This window comes from Fopius arisanus, unplaced genomic scaffold (assembly GCF_000806365.1).
Source record: "Fopius arisanus strain USDA-PBARC FA_bdor unplaced genomic scaffold, ASM80636v1 scaffold00013, whole genome shotgun sequence".
NCBI lineage: Eukaryota > Metazoa > Arthropoda > Insecta > Hymenoptera > Braconidae > Fopius > Fopius arisanus.
The window spans coordinates 742,012-759,666 of record NW_011887752.1 but is presented as its reverse complement, the minus strand read 5'-3'; the positions used below and the strand labels follow the sequence as shown (position 1 = coordinate 759,666).

The window sequence follows — 17,655 nt, the reverse complement described above, 5'->3', positions numbered from 1 at the left end:
TTCTTTAAATCGTATTTAGAAGCAAACGAATGACGGTAAATTGCTGAAGAGTTTGATTTTTATAAAGACTAGCGTATACGGCGCGCAATGCGCGCCCAAGCTTACATGTATGGGGTATTATCATATAAAATCTTCATGTAAAATCTGCATATTAAATGAATCTTAAGTATCTAAAAAAATTAGTCATAATTAAAATTTTTTTCTTTAATTAAATTCAATTGATAAATATAACAATTTTCAATATATAAACAAATTATATATAATATATTATAAATCATATATATATATATATATTATAAATATACATATATATTAGTTATTTATATGAATATATTAATATGATATGCATAGCTTAGCTATGCGCCAAAAAAAGCTGACAAAAAACGTTACATGCTTTTTTTTTAAAAGGGATTAATTATTGAATTTTGACGTATATGGAACGAACATCATAAATTCTTGGAAAATGAAGCTCAAAATGTTGACTTTTAGATGATATTGATTGCGGAGATAGTGGGATTGGCATGTGTGTATATTGATTTTTTCAAGTGCAAATACCTTTTTCTTCTTCATATTTGCGTTGCGTTACGCTATTTGTATTACTTTCCAAATATGGATTATTCTCATTTAGCATTTTCAATAAACTCTAAACTCGAAACTAGGAAAACCCCAATTTTTTCAAGCGCCATTTTTTACTCAATTTCTCGAAATAGCTCTCATATTTTTTGTAAATAAAAAATGGTTGTGCAAAAAATCACTATCTTCCTGCAATTCCGAGATATTGATTCAATACTGGACTCGAAATAAATGCTCTTATCCTATTTTCCCATTTCGCTACTGAATTATTATCTACGTTTCACTCAATTTCGTTCTTGTGATTATTTATCTGGGATGAGTTATCTCGGCCAATTTTGTTTAAGACGAGTTTTCCGGGATGAATTTTCTAGGATTAGTTGACCTAAATCTGTTCGATAAACATACCATAATACGGATATAAAGTCGTGCTATACCAGTTCTCATATTTGACTCATAATGTTCGATTTCATTCGATTTTCTGGTCGTCTGATCGTCAGCAGCAGCAGTGTGTCATGGTGATTGATCCAGAAAGAGATTGTTGCGCCTTTTCACGATTAATAATTATTATATTATCATTTGTATTTGTATTTGTATTTGTATTTGTATTCGTATTATTCGTATAAATAATCAATCCGACAATTTAAGTGATAAAACAATGGATTGCTCTGGGAACTGATGCAAGGGAATATTAAATCCAACAGGGGACTTTCAAAGTGGACCTGGTCGGCCACTCGACGAGATGAACACTAGACTAGACGAATTGTCAAAACAAGTGTCATCCCTAGAGCGTACAATGGCAAGTGATATAAGACTCATATTGGCATTGCTGCAGCAAACATTAGACACGTCCAAGGAGAGTTCCAGCACGGAAATGATGCCTGGCACAGCGCCAGCAGCAACAACAGGATCGAGAACAAATCGTGCACCAGCATTGGCCCAAAGATCTGCCAGTGAGCCACAATCATCATCAATACCAGCAACATCATCCACCAATGGAAATGGCACAAAAATTCAGTCAAGTGCATCTCACAGTCTTTTCCGGTGAGTAAACACAATTCTTTACAATATTTTTTACGTAATCTCAATGTTTAATATTCAATGTTACTCTATACTTGCATATTACTGCGCAACCCAAAACACAATGACCCAAAGTAATTCATGTTTATTGTTTTTTTCTTTCCCATGGTTATCCGACGAAAATAGCTTTCTTTCCAAATCCCTGGATCAGTTGCATTTGATTTCGGCGCGTTTTGTTTTGGAAAAGTTGGACAAATACCGAAGGTGACGATATAGCAAAAGAAAATGACGAGAATAAAAATGATTTTGAGAGCAATGAGACATACATTGTTATGAAATTTTGGTTGGGGCTTTTTTTATTATTTTGTACGATGGTGTCATGTGTTTATTATTAATTAACTCACTGTTTCACACTGTTCGGGGGGCGAAAGAAAATGAAGCATCTTGTTCAATGATTCCTTGTAGATTTTAAATCTTTCGACTCCTACTGCTTGACTTGTTCTGCTCTTCATAGTGATGCTCTTCACATTACTGTGCGATTATGAAGAGCTACTTCTCACTAGTCTTTTGCACAATCTATTAGAATGACGCCCGAATGGTTCATGCAGGGAATTGCTAAATTTTCTATGGAGATATTTCTCTTTTCAGTACTGTACATATGATAAATATTCGTAGATTTCATTTCCAGTGCATGAACTGAACCAACGCATACGGAAAACTTCATGGAAAAACTTGTCTGTTGTTGATGAATTATATTGGAATTCTATTAGAAATGTCTAGCTAACTACCCTGATATTACGTGGTTTAATCCAGTGTCGAAGCGGTAAAACGGTTTGAGTTAATAAAAATAAATTTACAGAAGAGTCGAAAATTTGTTTGTCATCTTCTTATATAAATTTGTACAAGTGAATTTATGAATTTCATTTCCTTTTGGTAATTTGTTTATGTTAATAGTTTGACCTTTTATTGGATGTCCTTTCACGCTCGAGATTTAAGTCTTGGCTCCTTTTTAAAATTATTATTTTTACGTTTATGTCGACGCAGCTCGGTTGGAATTAGACTTGCAACTTGACCCATTTTATTTCAGTAACAAAAAAAGTCATACGATATATTTCGCAGCTTGAACGCTTTTTGTAAGAGATGCATTATACCCTCGGTAGTCGATTTCAGTGACAATCTCATCTTCGACAGAAGTGGACGGTTAGCATTAAAGTTTTACCGCTTCGCTACTAAATCCATAATTAAGAAGAAGAAGAATATCGAATTATCGTTATTCCACACGATCGCTGAATTATCGAATTCAGTACGATTTTTCAGTAAGCATATTTTTCCAAGATATTCTGGATCGATATTCAGTATAATGCCCCAGCGAGTGCAACAGATTTTTCCATAAAATGATTTCGTACGTTCAGCTATAACTTTAAGTCTGAATTCCACATGACGCCATCAGATCTTTATAATTTCCTTAAATTTAATAGAGAAATGTTAACGTAAGTTAGCGACGCATCCACCACCACTGTAAATAAAGTCACCGGCTTGCTCGAGTAACTGGCTATGCGGTGCTTCGTATACATGACTGAAGATAAACTAATTATTACTGGAAAAAACCTAGCATCGGTTGAGCCGATGGTCTTACAAATAATTAGCACACGAATGATAAATATTTGACGGAAGTTAAAGTGCAGATTGATATTAGGCCACCATCGAGCAGAGATCCAACATCAACGTCATCAGGCACATCACGGTTAACAGTAACTTCTGATACATCAGCCCTTGCCACTGCCCTGCAGAGTGCCCTGAATGGTGCTGCTAGTAGAACAGCACCAACCCGATCACAGAGTCAGCCGGTTGATCTTGCGGGACCACCAACGACTTCACAATCACATCATCATCATCATCAACCGCAGTTGTACGGATGGCACAGCCAACCGGCAGCTTTAAGACGTGGCGAATTTAGGACTGGGTAAGAGAAACTCAATGTTACCAGACAAAATGCTTTGTCAAACTGAAAGCAAACATTGAGGATATTTTTCAATTTTTCTGGCTTATCCATGGGATTGACGTGAAGAAATATAACGTTTTGGCTTTTTGCGTTTTTTTCTTCCTACAATATTCAAGAAATTATATAATTCGTCAATAAACAATTGTCAAAAATTTCTCGTTTTATTGTCCAACATTGTAGCAAAAAAAAATCACTAGATCTATCGAAGGCCTTAAACACTGAAAGTTATAATAACAAAATAAACCGTTGAACAGCCACTGATGCATCCACAATTGCTTTAATTCTCAGATACAGTTCCTTCAACAAACGTTCAGAACCTGAATCAGACGATCCCTGGAGTACATGTGCAGTATCAACAGTGGAGACACGTCCGACAGCAGCGATTCAACGTCCCCGCAGTAGCGAGCAGAAGAAAGAGCTAAGTCCATCACAGGCCCATCGGAGCACAAATTTGGATTACAGCGGTAGCACGATACCAAAACCCGAGAGTAGAACATCGGATATTCCACCACCAAGAACGGAGACATCTAGACAAGCTAGCGAGGACATATCATGGGAATTCACTCTGACCGAAGCGCCCATCGCGCGTTTGGAATCATTAGACGAACTCGATCAAGACCACGGTAGTTAAAAACAGACTCATTGATGATTGAATTATCCCCAAATAATCTGTTCACACAGATCAGTCATTGACAGACTATAAAGTTCACACGTAATATAATATTTTGGCTGTGCTTGTAATTAGCCTCTTTGGGCTCTCCATCTATATGTTAATATTGCAATTGCGCAAGGAAAAACACGTTATTACACGTCCACGTTTTTACTTTTAAACGAATGGAACGTAGAGGCTATTATTTCGAATGATTCAGACGCGCCCTGAAGAGGTATCTGAAAGTATATCATGAGGACAACCGAGAATATCTGCAGAAAAAATAACAAGAGATTGTCGGTGCTGAGGAAAGCTTTAATATTGTGCACGCAGAGCACAATTCTGAAGTTGAATTATCGAAATGGAACAAGAATATGAATGGACGACATATCGTGATGGTAATGCGGGTCAAGAAGTGGTGGAGATGAGAAAGCGGAGGTGTGAGTTTTATGAGAGATTAAATAATTGGATTCAACGATGCATTCACGTCATGAAGACAGATTAAATTCTTATATGCTGAGATTAATATTTAGAGGGGAAATTAAGTTAATGTGTTATCAAATTTTATACCGATCACGGCTACTGAAGGAAAAGCAAGCAGATTATTCTATATTAATATTAATGATATGGCATAATATCATGTAATGTACGTTCAGGCGAGATATTTTTTTCGTCTCCCGAATTATTGCTCTTCTTCGTACTTTTTTTTTAAATCAAATTTTATGAAAAAATCGTAGGGTTATTTTGTAAACGACTACGACACGGTGTCTAGAAGGATTTAGACGTAGGGAAGGGTGAGATGATTGACAGTTAATACGCGTTGTTTAAATTTGAATAATTTGCTCAGTATTTCCATTAGATGATGTTTTTATCTGCACGAACATTCGATAATAATTAGGCTGCGTACTACGATTTATTCCTCTTTTTTCGGGTGAATGGAGGTGAGATGTTCGAGCTATCGTGTACGCTTATGACGAAGCTTTCAAACGAGTGAATGACAATTATCACAATCACGACACGACTGTTGTCAGTAGAATTTCAGATAATAAACTTTAGAAAAAAAAAACCTATATTGAATAATTTTAATTAACGTCACACTGTTATTCCGTAGATGCTCATGTAGTCTGGATTGAATAATGAAATGCATGTCGGAGTTTTCTGTTATCAATTTTTCCTCACGACAATTTTATGGTGAAAAATTGGAGTTTCTGATTTACCACTTGGCCTTCAATGCACGTACGAAAAAATTTTGCAGAATAAATCATCTATGATTTTTTGCCACTCAGCTCGTGAGGTAACGTTTCATGATCACTGCGTGGTTGTTAAACCCTGCCTGTGAACTTAATGACAAAAAATATTGTTTGTCACTCGGCCGAGAAGAAATTTTCTGACGATTGTGTTTACATCCCTCGGGTTCGCCTCACAATCGCCAGAAAAGTTCCTAGCAGCGTAGTGACGATATATACTATTATGTGATTTATATAGGATTTATTTTTCCAAGTTTCGATACTCCAGTGGAAAAAATCTGGAAAATTTACCGCGTGTAATTTCTGTGGAAAATATTTCAACAGATAAAATGGTGTGAGACGTAAAAAACTATTGGTTTTTCCTGCATAATATTTTCTATTGGACATTTTGTCCCGATATTAGAAAAAAAAATATTAGAATTATGTACAAAATTCTGAGAGAATTTTATCCGAATTGTAACAAATACAATCGATTTATCTATCAAATTTTTTCATCCGTGATTGAAAAATTTCTTTTTAAACGCTGAATTACCACTTCTCCCTCTTCTTATCGTTGCTAGTAATATAATGATAGTTCTAGAGATCTTATGTATCGAATCTCGTCCTCATTCATATAATTCAGGTAAATGACTACAAAAAAGAAATGATAAATCATTATTTTACTCTCCAAAAAGGAAATCCGCATCAGTCATTCTGAATGCAGCTGTAACTGAATCACTTGTAAAAAAAAATGACGGATTATTCATGAAAACACATGTGATAAAGCTGAATTTCAAATGAAGAAACAAAATCATTAAAAAATTAACGAAAGTCCTGAGCTGGACGCATTCGAGCGAACGTATTTTGTTCGTCTTTGCCGAGGCTGTGTCACGAGATTTCACCGTGAAATAATTCTTCTAAAAAATCTTAGGGGTCACGGTGAAAGCGCGTTTCAATGTATAATAAATAAATTTAACTATTAAACTGAAAAACTATTCACATAAACATAAAAATGAATAACGAATTATTCGCGTTTTTTCGCAAAGTATCACGTTAAGATCGAGATTATTGTATATAAAGAGCAGGTCCCTCTCCTCTTCTTGTTTTCTCCCTCTCCCCCTCCCCTACTCTCCTTCGACTGTATATTTATATACATATGTATATATGGATATGTACTATATGGCTTGAACGTGTATAGTATGTATATACATATGCATGTTAATATTGGAATGTACGATTACACGACGAGCGCACTGATTTGTATCACATACATTAATATTAAAAAAAGGATGTCAATAGGTGACAAAAATACAAATGTTGTATTATTTCGTTATCAATTGTTTTATCTTTTTCAGAAACACCGGAATTCCGCTCAGAGGAAAACATTTCTGATGCCACGTAAATCGTATTTTCGAGCCACACCAAAATATCATACAAATAAATTATCTTCCGATGTCGGTGGCTCAGTGGCTAGGTGCGAGCCTAGTGTTCTGAAAGTTGTGAGTTCGATTCCCCGTTGAATCGAATTTTTCAACAGGTATCGATAAGCGGGAGGTCGCTAATAGAGCAATCGCCTGTACCGACATGGTTTTTCCTGTGGTTTCCCATGTTATTCCTATGTTCTATAGGGGAGTGAATACGGTATAGTGTAGGATGAGCCAGAAGCAGAAAGGGCCGGAATATTAAAAGAAAAAATAAAGCATCTCACTGTGAAGTATGATATTAAAGATTGCAATATCGCAAGCCGAAATGTCATATCGAAATATTACAGGAAAAGAATGAGGAAACATTCCAATTGGAAATTGATGATAATACGAAATAATTGATTATGTTATATAGAAATCAATGTGAGGTCTTTAAAATAGTGACTTGTGATATTCATCTTCGATTATATTTGATGCGTGACATTTTGGCGCGTGTTATGTTATGAAGCCGATATTGTGCTTAAATATAAATAATCACTACATTTCACGTATCTTAATGAACAAAAAACCTTTATTATTTTATCGATGCTGCAGCTCGAACTTGCGATGTTACGATTACCATGACCTATCCGATAGGTCCGATAGGTCCTATCGTGATATTCGGTCCTTAAATATAATAAAATTGGAAAAAATAGTTCTTTTGGACATAGAATACTGAGTAACTGCAGATTAATTATTCCAATAACATGAACATTTCAGTTAATAATTCCATTGAATTGGCAAAAACCTACGAATTTACTGACGTTCAATGAATATTTTTTACGGCAGAAATTTTTTTTTCTCAGCGTAGACATTGATCCGTCGCTTTTTCATAATTAATTGAACAACAAAAGGTAATTATTCGGTATATAATATTTTATTTTTTCTAGAATAGTTCATGTACAGTTTCAAATTGAATAAAGTGGTAATACTAAAACTCTTTCGATTATCGGAACTAATATTACGATATCTTTTACACGTGTCGAGCTGTTCTCGATATTTTTGGTTGAATCTTTATTCGAGGTAAATTTCAGAAACGAACCCAGTACCAATGGTCATATTTACACGACTTAATATTCTATTTCATTTCGCGATTTCCTGCAATGACGAAATTACTGGCGTATAGGTAAATATCAAATTTATCCATCCCAGTATTTTAAAATTAATTTCAAGAAAATCGATCGCTATTTACAGAACCGAGAATTATTTTTACACAGGTTCGGGTTGCGCAAATAATCTACATAAATATATGTACAGTTCCATAATAGAAAAGTTGGCGAATCATTGGGTTATCATCACATGGACAAACAGTTAAATAAATATGAAGTGATAAATGTAATATTTAAACTATTAATTTAGCTAATCCCTGACGAACATATGTTATTTAAGATTGTTTTTACATTATGTACAGCTCCAATCCTTCTACCATAATTAGGTTTTAGTAATTACAGAATAGAATAGAATTCTAAGGAGATTTTTTTAGAATTTCAATAGATGATCAACTGAAATTCAAATGAATTTTTGGAGAAGGCGTTCAACTTTTCTGAAATGTTTTCTGCCGGTTTTTATCTTTCAAATGAAATTTCAGACAATTGTTCCATGATTTCTGCGATATCAGCCTGACAAAGGATATAATTCAATAGAATTTTTACAGACCTTTAATATAAATTCATAAGAACTTTTCAAGAAACCGTTGGATTTTTCGATTAAGTTATTTCCCTAATGAATTTTGTATTTCCAATGAAATTCAATCTATTATTTTCCTTATTACGATTTTGGCGTTGTTTTGATAATTTACCTGCCAGCAGAACGAATATTTCCGTGTAAATTTGCCTTCCGAAATTTATTCGTAGAAGGTGCCACGAGACCACGAGATCCTACCAAAATCTGAATAAGGAAAATAATCCACCAAATACTCCTTCAAAATAAATCAGATATTTTCCTGATGTTTCCCTATGGATCAATGATTGGGATGTTTTCAAAAAGCTTTTCCCAAGTTGCCATTCAACGAAACAATCAGGAAATATTGAACACTGGTGAGGCTTTAGGGGTATAAAAACTGATTATTCCAAAATTACTATCAACCTAAAGTTCTTTAGTACCAGCCATAGAAGGGTTGATGAGTGGGTGTCGGCCTGGTTGACTGTTGAAATCCACTGGTTGTGTAGGGAGCCCCAAATCCCTGATGATTAGCAGTGACATGAGTCTGAGAGAGACTTGTTGGAGGTGTTGGTGGCAATCCAACCCTCGATCCAGTTGGAATGGGTAGATTCCAAGACGGTGGCGATTCGTTTCCCTGATTACCCTGGACAGCCTGCTGTCCCTGATTGTGAATATGCTGGCCAGGATGATGAATCGGTGATACAGAGCTGATGGACAATTCACTGGGTGTCAGTTGATCAGTCGGTGGGTTGGAGTTTCCGGAATTGGGTCCCATCATGGTGACCAGCGAATTTGGCGTTGGTGGGAGCTGATGATGCCCTGACTGCTGATAAGTTGATGAGGGCACACTAACTGGTGGTGATACTTGGTGATGAGTCACGTGGCTTATGGGAACGCTCGAGACAGGGGGAAAGAGAGATGTGGGCGGATAGGAGGCGGGGATTTCGTATTTTGGCTCGAATTTTGCCTCGAATTTTGGCTCGTATGGGGCATTCGGAGGAATTGTTGGAGGCAGGCGATTTGATTCAGCCATCGCCGCTGCTAATTGGTGAGGTACACTCGTGTGATGCGTTGGACCGTACAGATCTGATGAAAAATACAAAAAAATATTAATTATATTAATAATAATTTTAATAATATCTTGTCATATAATATTTTTCAATCGTATCGTAATCGTAGTATTTTCACAATATTTTATCCATTAATATTTAAGGATGTTGCCTTTGGAAATAACTCTTAAAAATTTCCATAGAATGATAAAAGATGGAATTTTGTTTTACCTTGACCGGAAGTGAATGCAGTTTCCGGGATAGTCTGCCCCAGGGATTGCAGATGCATCGAGTGACTTGGTGCTGGAAGACTAGCAGCAGCTGCTGCAGCAGTTGCTGCATGCGAATGTCCAGTGGCCGATGGATGGAGAACGTAAGAAGTGGCTGCTGTAGCTGATGGATAAGGAACTGAACCGTAATATCCCGTTGAAGAAGCTGAGGAACTCTGTTTTCTCAATCTTGCCCGACGATTGCTGAACCACACTTGGATCCTGTTCTCAGTTAATTTCGTCCTCTGGGCCAATTCTTCTCGGGTGTAGATGTCCGGGTAGTGAGTTCTCTCGAACGCTCGCTCCAGTTCGTCTAGCTGCTGGGCAGTAAACGTTGTACGACTTCGTCTCTGTTTTCGCTTCAGGACCACCCCTGGCTCACTTTCAGCGTCCGATTCGGAATTTTTTCCTGGAGAAAAAAAGGAATTGGTCAGTACAAAATCGATTTTTTTTTGCACGAAGAGAATTTACAAAGGGAGCAAAAGGTAGAAAATCATTTCAGTATCGAAGTGGTAAACTGGGATAACTGAATTTTTTTCGACCCCAGTTTTTACTCAATATCTCAAAATTGAAGGAAGATAGCGAATTATTTATCTATACATCTTTTATAGAGAAGAATGAGACCTACAAAAAAGGTATCTACAAAAAAATCGTTATCCTCATTCAATTTCGAGATATTGGATAAAAACTGGTCTCGAAAAAAATGCACTTACAACGGATTAGTAAATGGATAATTCACGTAATTTGCGATAATTTTGAAAAAATCAATTATTCCCCGTAAAAATCATAGATCAGCACTTCATTTTAAAAATGTTCGTTTTCCTGGTATTAATATTTCTACTATTACCTCTTGTGATTAAAACGATAAATAATTCTGTGAATTAATTCAGGTAATTAGGGGACATTATCTTATTTGAGAGAGATTTTTCATGTAAAGACGTTATGATAGAATGCGCGCCTAATCGGGCGACGACGCCTCGACGTCGGGACGCTCCTCTCCGTTACTAAATGCTCATTCGACACGCGACTATTCCCGGCATTTTCATCATTTCTTTTTTTCCCCGGAGTGCATGAGAATTTCCGGTTTTTTCGCCTTGCCGGGCCATTCGAGTTGCAATGGGCCAACTCCAGGGAAATTCTCTAGATTAATTTTTTTTTTATCTCATCTTCGAGGCCGTCAGACAGGAAATTGCCTTGGATTCATCAGAATAATTTCTGTTCTTTTCTTCTCATTCATTGCCGCGTATATAGAATGACCACAAGGTGTCAGAGTGAAACAATATATCGTCCGTCGGAGAAAAAATAAAAATATACCGACACACAATCGACCCCCGTTGCTGCCTATCAACTTACACTGATCCGTGAGTTTCTTTGATCTCGCGCCGACTTTTTACTCACAACGGGAGTAATACAATTTACCAGAGAAAATATATCGACTTTCAGGGAAATTAACTGACGTTGACATGTCAAGTTTTTTCAATCATCATATTTTTTTAAATCGCGCAAATCTTTACGTTTTTAAAAAATATATCAACTTTCCAGATAAAGGATTATGTAATATATATTATTGTATTCCATATTTTATTTTGAGGATGTTCTGCCGTTATTTTGAAAACAATAGGAAAATATAGCGTTTGTCCGTCACATCATGATTTATCCTTTCTCAAAGTTTCATCCCGATATACCAATTTTTATAACTTTTCACTAAAATTTATTGATTTTTTATTAAATTTTAGTGAAAAGTTACAAAAATTAGTGTAAAGGGATGAAACTTTATGAAAGAGTCAATCATGATGGAACGGACAAACGCTATATTTTCATATTCCAATCCGATCGATAATTTTCAATAAATCTCAGAATAACACGAAAAATAACAAAATACCAGCAAAACATCCTTAATGTTGCAATCCCCACAATTTGCCATTCTTCAGTTACTTCAAAAATCTTCTGTCAAAATTTAATTTTGTGAATTTATCTAATTTGCATAAGTTTAATGATAAATGATAATAGAATTCCATAAAATTACAAAATTGTTCTAATGGTTCACGATCAATATTTACCAAAAAATTTAAACTTAATAACCTTCTGGGGAAAAAGATGATGAATCTTAGATCGTTCCCAAATAGTAAAATTAAATAAAAAAGGGAATATTAAAATTGAAATCTGGAAAAGCTGAGGAGTAGGATTAATAATACTTACAATTTCGGGTGAGTCTAAAACTCTAAATCGATGAATATCAAATGTAAAAGTAAAATGTTAGAGAACGCGAGGAAAGAGGTGAAGCATTGGGTCGGCAAAAAATGATGGATTTTTAAATATAGCGAAAAAAAAAAGTGACTAGAGAAGTATTAATCATGACGCCGTGTGTGATGGTTAAAGGGCTCCCCATGGAGAGGCGGCGAGTAAAATTACAGAGTCGATCAAGAGCTACCGTTGCACATGCACCTCCTCTCGAGGGCAACCCAACAATTTCACCGGCAATCGTTTATTTCACGTATTATTCGAAAAGTCAAATAAGGATTGAGGGTAAGAAAGAAGAGCAGAAAAGGACTGAGACTTGAAACTAATATGCCACTCACCGTCGGCAAGTTTTGCAGTAGGATCGTCCTCGCAGTCCTTTCCTCTAATCAGTCTCGATATTACAGATGCACTTGGCAAAGTCGTACGGTCGCACATACCTTCTTTGATCAGCCGATCTCGTACATCCCAGTGGAATATTCTCGGATTTTCACGTTTATATTCTTCGATACGATTTGCTATTTCCGGTGTTGCTGTTCTTGGTTTACTACCACCGATAACACCGGGACGAATGCTTCCAGTTTCTTGGTAGCGATTCAAAATTTTTGATACGCATCCGTGAGATACTCGCAGTTTTCTGAAAATTATTTCAAATTAATCATTAAATTCATAACTTTATACACTGAGAGAAATATTGAATAAAAATTGCGTGTATTTTCCGTAATTCTGCAGCGAAATGTGGTTGTCAGAAATTTTACGGAACTGTCACGTAATTTTTATCTAAAGTCACGGAAATTTTCCGCGGTGTTCCGTAATTTTTATCTGAATAATCGGTGAAAAATAACGATACCGATATTTAAATTTTTCGAATCAATTCCGTAATCGGTAAGTGAACTGAAAGTTCCGTAATTTTTACTAAATATTTCTCTCCGTGTACTTGCCGATAGGTGTTCCGCGCAAGTAAATGAGGACTCGACTTTCAGATTAGAATATCACGAGTGCAAGGCGCTAAAATCAATAACGACCACGAAATTTTCTCATTTTCTCTTTCTCTCCTACACTTTAGTACGAAAATCAAATTGCAAAAATGTCCAAAACCTTTAAAAATTATTGAGTATATAAATATGCTTGAAACGTCAAAATCCATTTAGATTTATACGCAAAAATGTGCAAAATCCAATTGCCAAAATTGATCGACAAAAATTTCCCCATTCGGTTGTCAGAATTGATAAAAAAATCTTTGAGTTTGTAATAAATTTTCAAACCTGGAGATTTCGCACGGCCGGATGTTCTGATGAGACATCATGATGATCTGATGTCGTACACTATTCGGCAACGGGCGGCCATTGATGAAGATGCCCCCCAGCTGATTAACACGTCCTTGACCAGGTATCGATGAAAGATCTGCAGAAATTAAAAGAACGAAAACCTTATTAAAAAAAAACCATTAACAACCGACGGTGCGATTCATACTTCTGACCCAGTCATAACTAATTTTCGATAAAATTCGATGATTCGACAATTTGCATTAAACTCGCAAGTGATTTTCTTTGATTATTAATTCCAGTGCAATTTCCATTACAGTTAAGTGGCCATCAAATCCACCTGATAATATTTTATCGTGCCCAGATGGAGGAAAGGAAAATACAAAGCGGCTGTAAAGATGGAGGAAATTCCGGGGACGGAGAGATCTGCGCGTATAATAGGGGGAAAACTACGAAAAATATTGAATTATGACGTGCAATAAAATATGTACCCCCTGGTAAACTTGAATCCGTTATTCTGGCCGCACGCCTGGCCTCAGGTAAGCCAGAATATTTCAAAGGAAAAATTTACCTCGACCCGGAGAAGATTTTCCGCCTTTCAGTGGACAGAGGGGGTGATTTAACGCTGCATTTACGTTAAAATGTCATTTTTTTTTTCGGGGTGACCCTCGAGCAAAAAATTTGACGACTCTATTCTGAACTCCAGTCTCGACTTGCGACTTTCCGGGTTTATGGGGCCTTCAAGAATAAGAGGCGCTGAAAAATCGGGGACTGAAAGCCTCTGGATATTGCGGGAGTTATGAATAATTCAGGAATTACGAAAAAATAGTTATTATCGGAAATAGTAATTATTAGAGGATCTTCCAGTCGTGGGATGTACTGCGAATTTTCTAGGGGTTATTTCATTTGATTGAAGGGTAACACCTACGATTCCGCCCAGAAAATTTCAGGTAGTGACTGCGAAATGATATACAACTCGAAAATTTATGGTCAATTACGGAGTAATTCGGGGAAATGGACGGATTTTTAAGAATAATGCAAACATTCTGATAAATCCATTGGAAAAAAGGGTTTCATAGATTAATTTACTGTCATGTAAGTTCATTTTGCAAAAGTAATTATTTTTCAAACTGCTATAATAAAAATGATAAAAATTAAATATTAAATCCAATTAAATTGCAAGTAGATTGACAATTGACAGTTCCGAAAAAGAATAGTCTGGATTTTCCTAGTAAAAATTAAAGTGAAATTCATTAGATATTGAAATCATTATCCGATTTTTCATTAACAATTTTAATAATAAGTTCTGTATCACTTCAAATTTGTTTATAAAGATTGAATGTGATAATTTCCAATATTAAATCCATTTAAATTCGTGTGAATTCTTCATTAAAAAAAAGACTTCAGTCTAAAAATTTGAATTTCAATTTCGCTGTTAGCTCTTAACATTGCGCATTTATATATTTTATATAAATGACTGATTGTCAATTATATAATATTGATTATACATGTTGATTTTGCTCACCCTGGAAGGGATATCCGGCATAAGGTCGCATCATTGGAAAGTTAGTGGTGATCGTCATGTCACGTAGTCCGAATCACTTCACAACAGCTCCACAAGTCCCACCAAACAATATATTAATCAATAACAATAATCCTCAAAATGACGGTATTAACAAAAAAAAAAAAGTCCCACAGATCACTGGATAAAAATCACAATTTCAACAACCGATCCGTCGGAGTGGCTCGAAACGACTGGAAAAACCCTTGGACCAAGACGACCTCCGGATGATGATGATCTGACTTGCTGATCCCGACTGAACTTCCTGACTTCTCGTCTTTGCTAACCAACCTTGAAGCCCCGCCTCCAGCTAGATCCAACCATCAGGATGCTGCGCTCAACCACTCGGAATTTCTCATTCCCATTCGAAAACCACGACCTAATGGTGGGGATAATACCATCTACCTGCCCTCCAGCCCACCAATCCCCACTGCTTCTACCTTCTTTAAGCCACGCCCCCACCATTTTCCCTACAGTTTATCGCCTTTTTTTTCGCGTTTATGGACTTATACCTGCACCATTATTTTTCCGCGCTTGTTAGGATTATTTTACGTCTTCGTTTTTCGCCGACTGAGATTATTCAGGGGCTGGTGTTGGAAATGACACCTGAATTTCTGAGAAGATCATAAAGATTATTATTCCTTTACCGGTGATCATTTTAATTCTATTTTCTCCTGAAAAGTTTTTTCGTTTCTATTGATTAAATTAAAGTTTATTTCAATATTCACGTGCAATGCAAGTTCGAACTGAAAAAATATTATTTGACGTGTTATTTTTAACCAATTTTTAACTTGTTATTAATAATACGTGTTCACTTCACACAGATAATGTAAACATTAATTTAATTCTCATACAGCGCAATAGAGTAGAGTAATGAAATTCTTTTTCATACAAAAAATCTGGCGATTATTTCGTAATGATTTTGTTTTCAAACGATTTATTAGCAATTCTCTACATGTTTCCTGATTTTCAGGCATTTTTTAATTCTGATTGAGATAGAAATGACACTTTCCATCGATTTTTCCTGAAATTTTTCCTCTCAATTGCGAAAATCCGTGAAATCTCAAATCCACGCAGGAGTCCTGACTCAAATATAAATGTAAAATAGAAAAAACATGCCCAAAAATATCAGACAATACCCTATAAACTGCCAAAACAAACAAAAATCCCTTCCGAAGTACTGAACAACATGAATGTTTCAAGAATTTATCACACAAACTCTTATAGAAGCAACAATTGCTCGAATAAAAATAAAAAAAATAAAAATAAAAATGTTCACAGGCACAAGTGAGTGAAAATCATTGAAGGCTGTGAAATTCCGCGAGGTAATGATCAACCCGATGATTTCCAATGATTCCCGGTATCTCCGGCTTGCGTGAAAAATTCCTGGAACTAAAGGGCTGTGCATTTTTTCACCTGTTGAGTATAATCGAAGTTATAAGTTGGTTATTCTCCGAAAAAATGCCAGTAAAATCATCAATCACTTTCAATTAACCGTGCGAAAATGAGCTACTGAAATGCGAAGGTCATTCGGATGGCAGAAGAGACTATGCAAAATCGACGCAAGGATATCCACCAAACATAAAAGAAAAAGTAGCATGAAGACATTAAAGTGAGTTTGTTTGGTTGTTGTATCGCGGCGGGTGATGTGCCCCATTGGGTCGACGATCTCCTGTAAAAGTAACGCCACGTTAACCCACACCGTCGGGGGCACCTTCCGTTTCACGTCTTCTGGTACTCCCTTTTCACCCCAGCATAACACTCCTCCACGGAATAATTCGGGTTCATTGCTTTCAGTTCATGTTACAGTTCATTCTTTTTACATCCCCCACTCCCACCCCCAATTCTCAAAAACCCCGTGTTTTCACTGATTTCACGGGACGACACGCACATCTCGACATTTTCAAAACCCACAGAGACGATAATAAACATTGATCGGCTCACTTTTCAGGTAGCTCCCTTTTTTATCGTTTTTCAACAAAATCTATCTGTCAATCGGTCGAATAGGTATTCGAAAAAAATATGGTGAAATTTCCAGAGGTGAAATTGAAATGAACTTTTTTAGTTGAAAATGCATGGAGAGAAATATTTAGTAAAAATTACAGAACTTTCAGGTCACTTACCGATTATGGAGTCGATTCGAAAAATTTTAGTGATGGTATCGTAATTTTTCAACGATTATTCAGATAAAAATTACGGGTCATCGCTGAAAAATTCCGTGACTTTAGGTAAAAATTACGGGGCAGTTCCGTCAAATTTCCGACAAACACATTTCGCTCCAGAATTAATAAAAATACACGTGATTTTTATTGAATCTTTCTCTCTGTGTCGAGGAAAATAGGAGAATTGCAAGACAATTAATGGCATTGTTATTATTTATTAGTAGTATTAATCCTCGAGGGAAAATTCTAAAATAATAATCATTTTTTGGTTTGTTTTTGTTTGAATTTTCCATTCATTCATTCGGATTTTGTTTCATTCAATTTTTTTTATCGAGTATTATCTGGAATTTCTCAATACGGAGCGACTCAGAAATTTCAAACCCTAAAATTTCTCAAAATTCATCATTTCGTTCCTAAAAAATCCCGAAAAGATTCGAAAATTCGGAAGAGGTACGCAATTTCGTTTAATTCTCTCCGCGTAAAATTGCGCCAAAAATTAACCAGAATTTTTCATAAAGT

The 17,655-nt window shown here is 35.9% G+C and overlaps 2 protein-coding genes across 8 annotated transcripts in view; one reads left to right on the top strand and one right to left on the bottom strand.

Annotated features, from left to right (window-relative positions):
• The window catches only part of sei (seizure), a 72,432-nt gene extending 65,941 nt beyond the window's left edge, over positions 1-6,491 (top strand). For all 7 annotated transcript variants that reach the window (XM_011299157.1, XM_011299159.1, XM_011299158.1 and 4 more), the window contains 3 exons: positions 1,275-1,614; positions 3,287-3,553; positions 3,881-6,491. In XM_011299157.1, the coding sequence (XP_011297459.1) occupies positions 1,275-1,614; positions 3,287-3,553; positions 3,881-4,223 (950 nt within the window). In that variant the 3' untranslated portion in view covers positions 4,224-6,491. The remainder of the gene's footprint in view (positions 1-1,274; positions 1,615-3,286; positions 3,554-3,880) is intronic.
• A 2,534-nt stretch (positions 6,492-9,025) lies between these two features.
• Positions 9,026-14,996, bottom strand: LOC105263188 (protein gooseberry-like). Its single transcript, XM_011299232.1, has 6 exons — positions 14,939-14,996; positions 13,414-13,552; positions 12,490-12,785; positions 9,873-10,319; positions 9,584-9,678; positions 9,026-9,547 (listed from the first exon to the last, which is right to left on the bottom strand). The coding sequence occupies exons 1-6, from the start codon at positions 14,994-14,996 to the stop codon at positions 9,026-9,028; spliced, it is 1,557 nt and encodes a 518-aa protein (XP_011297534.1).
• Positions 14,997-17,655: the final 2,659 nt, after the last annotated feature.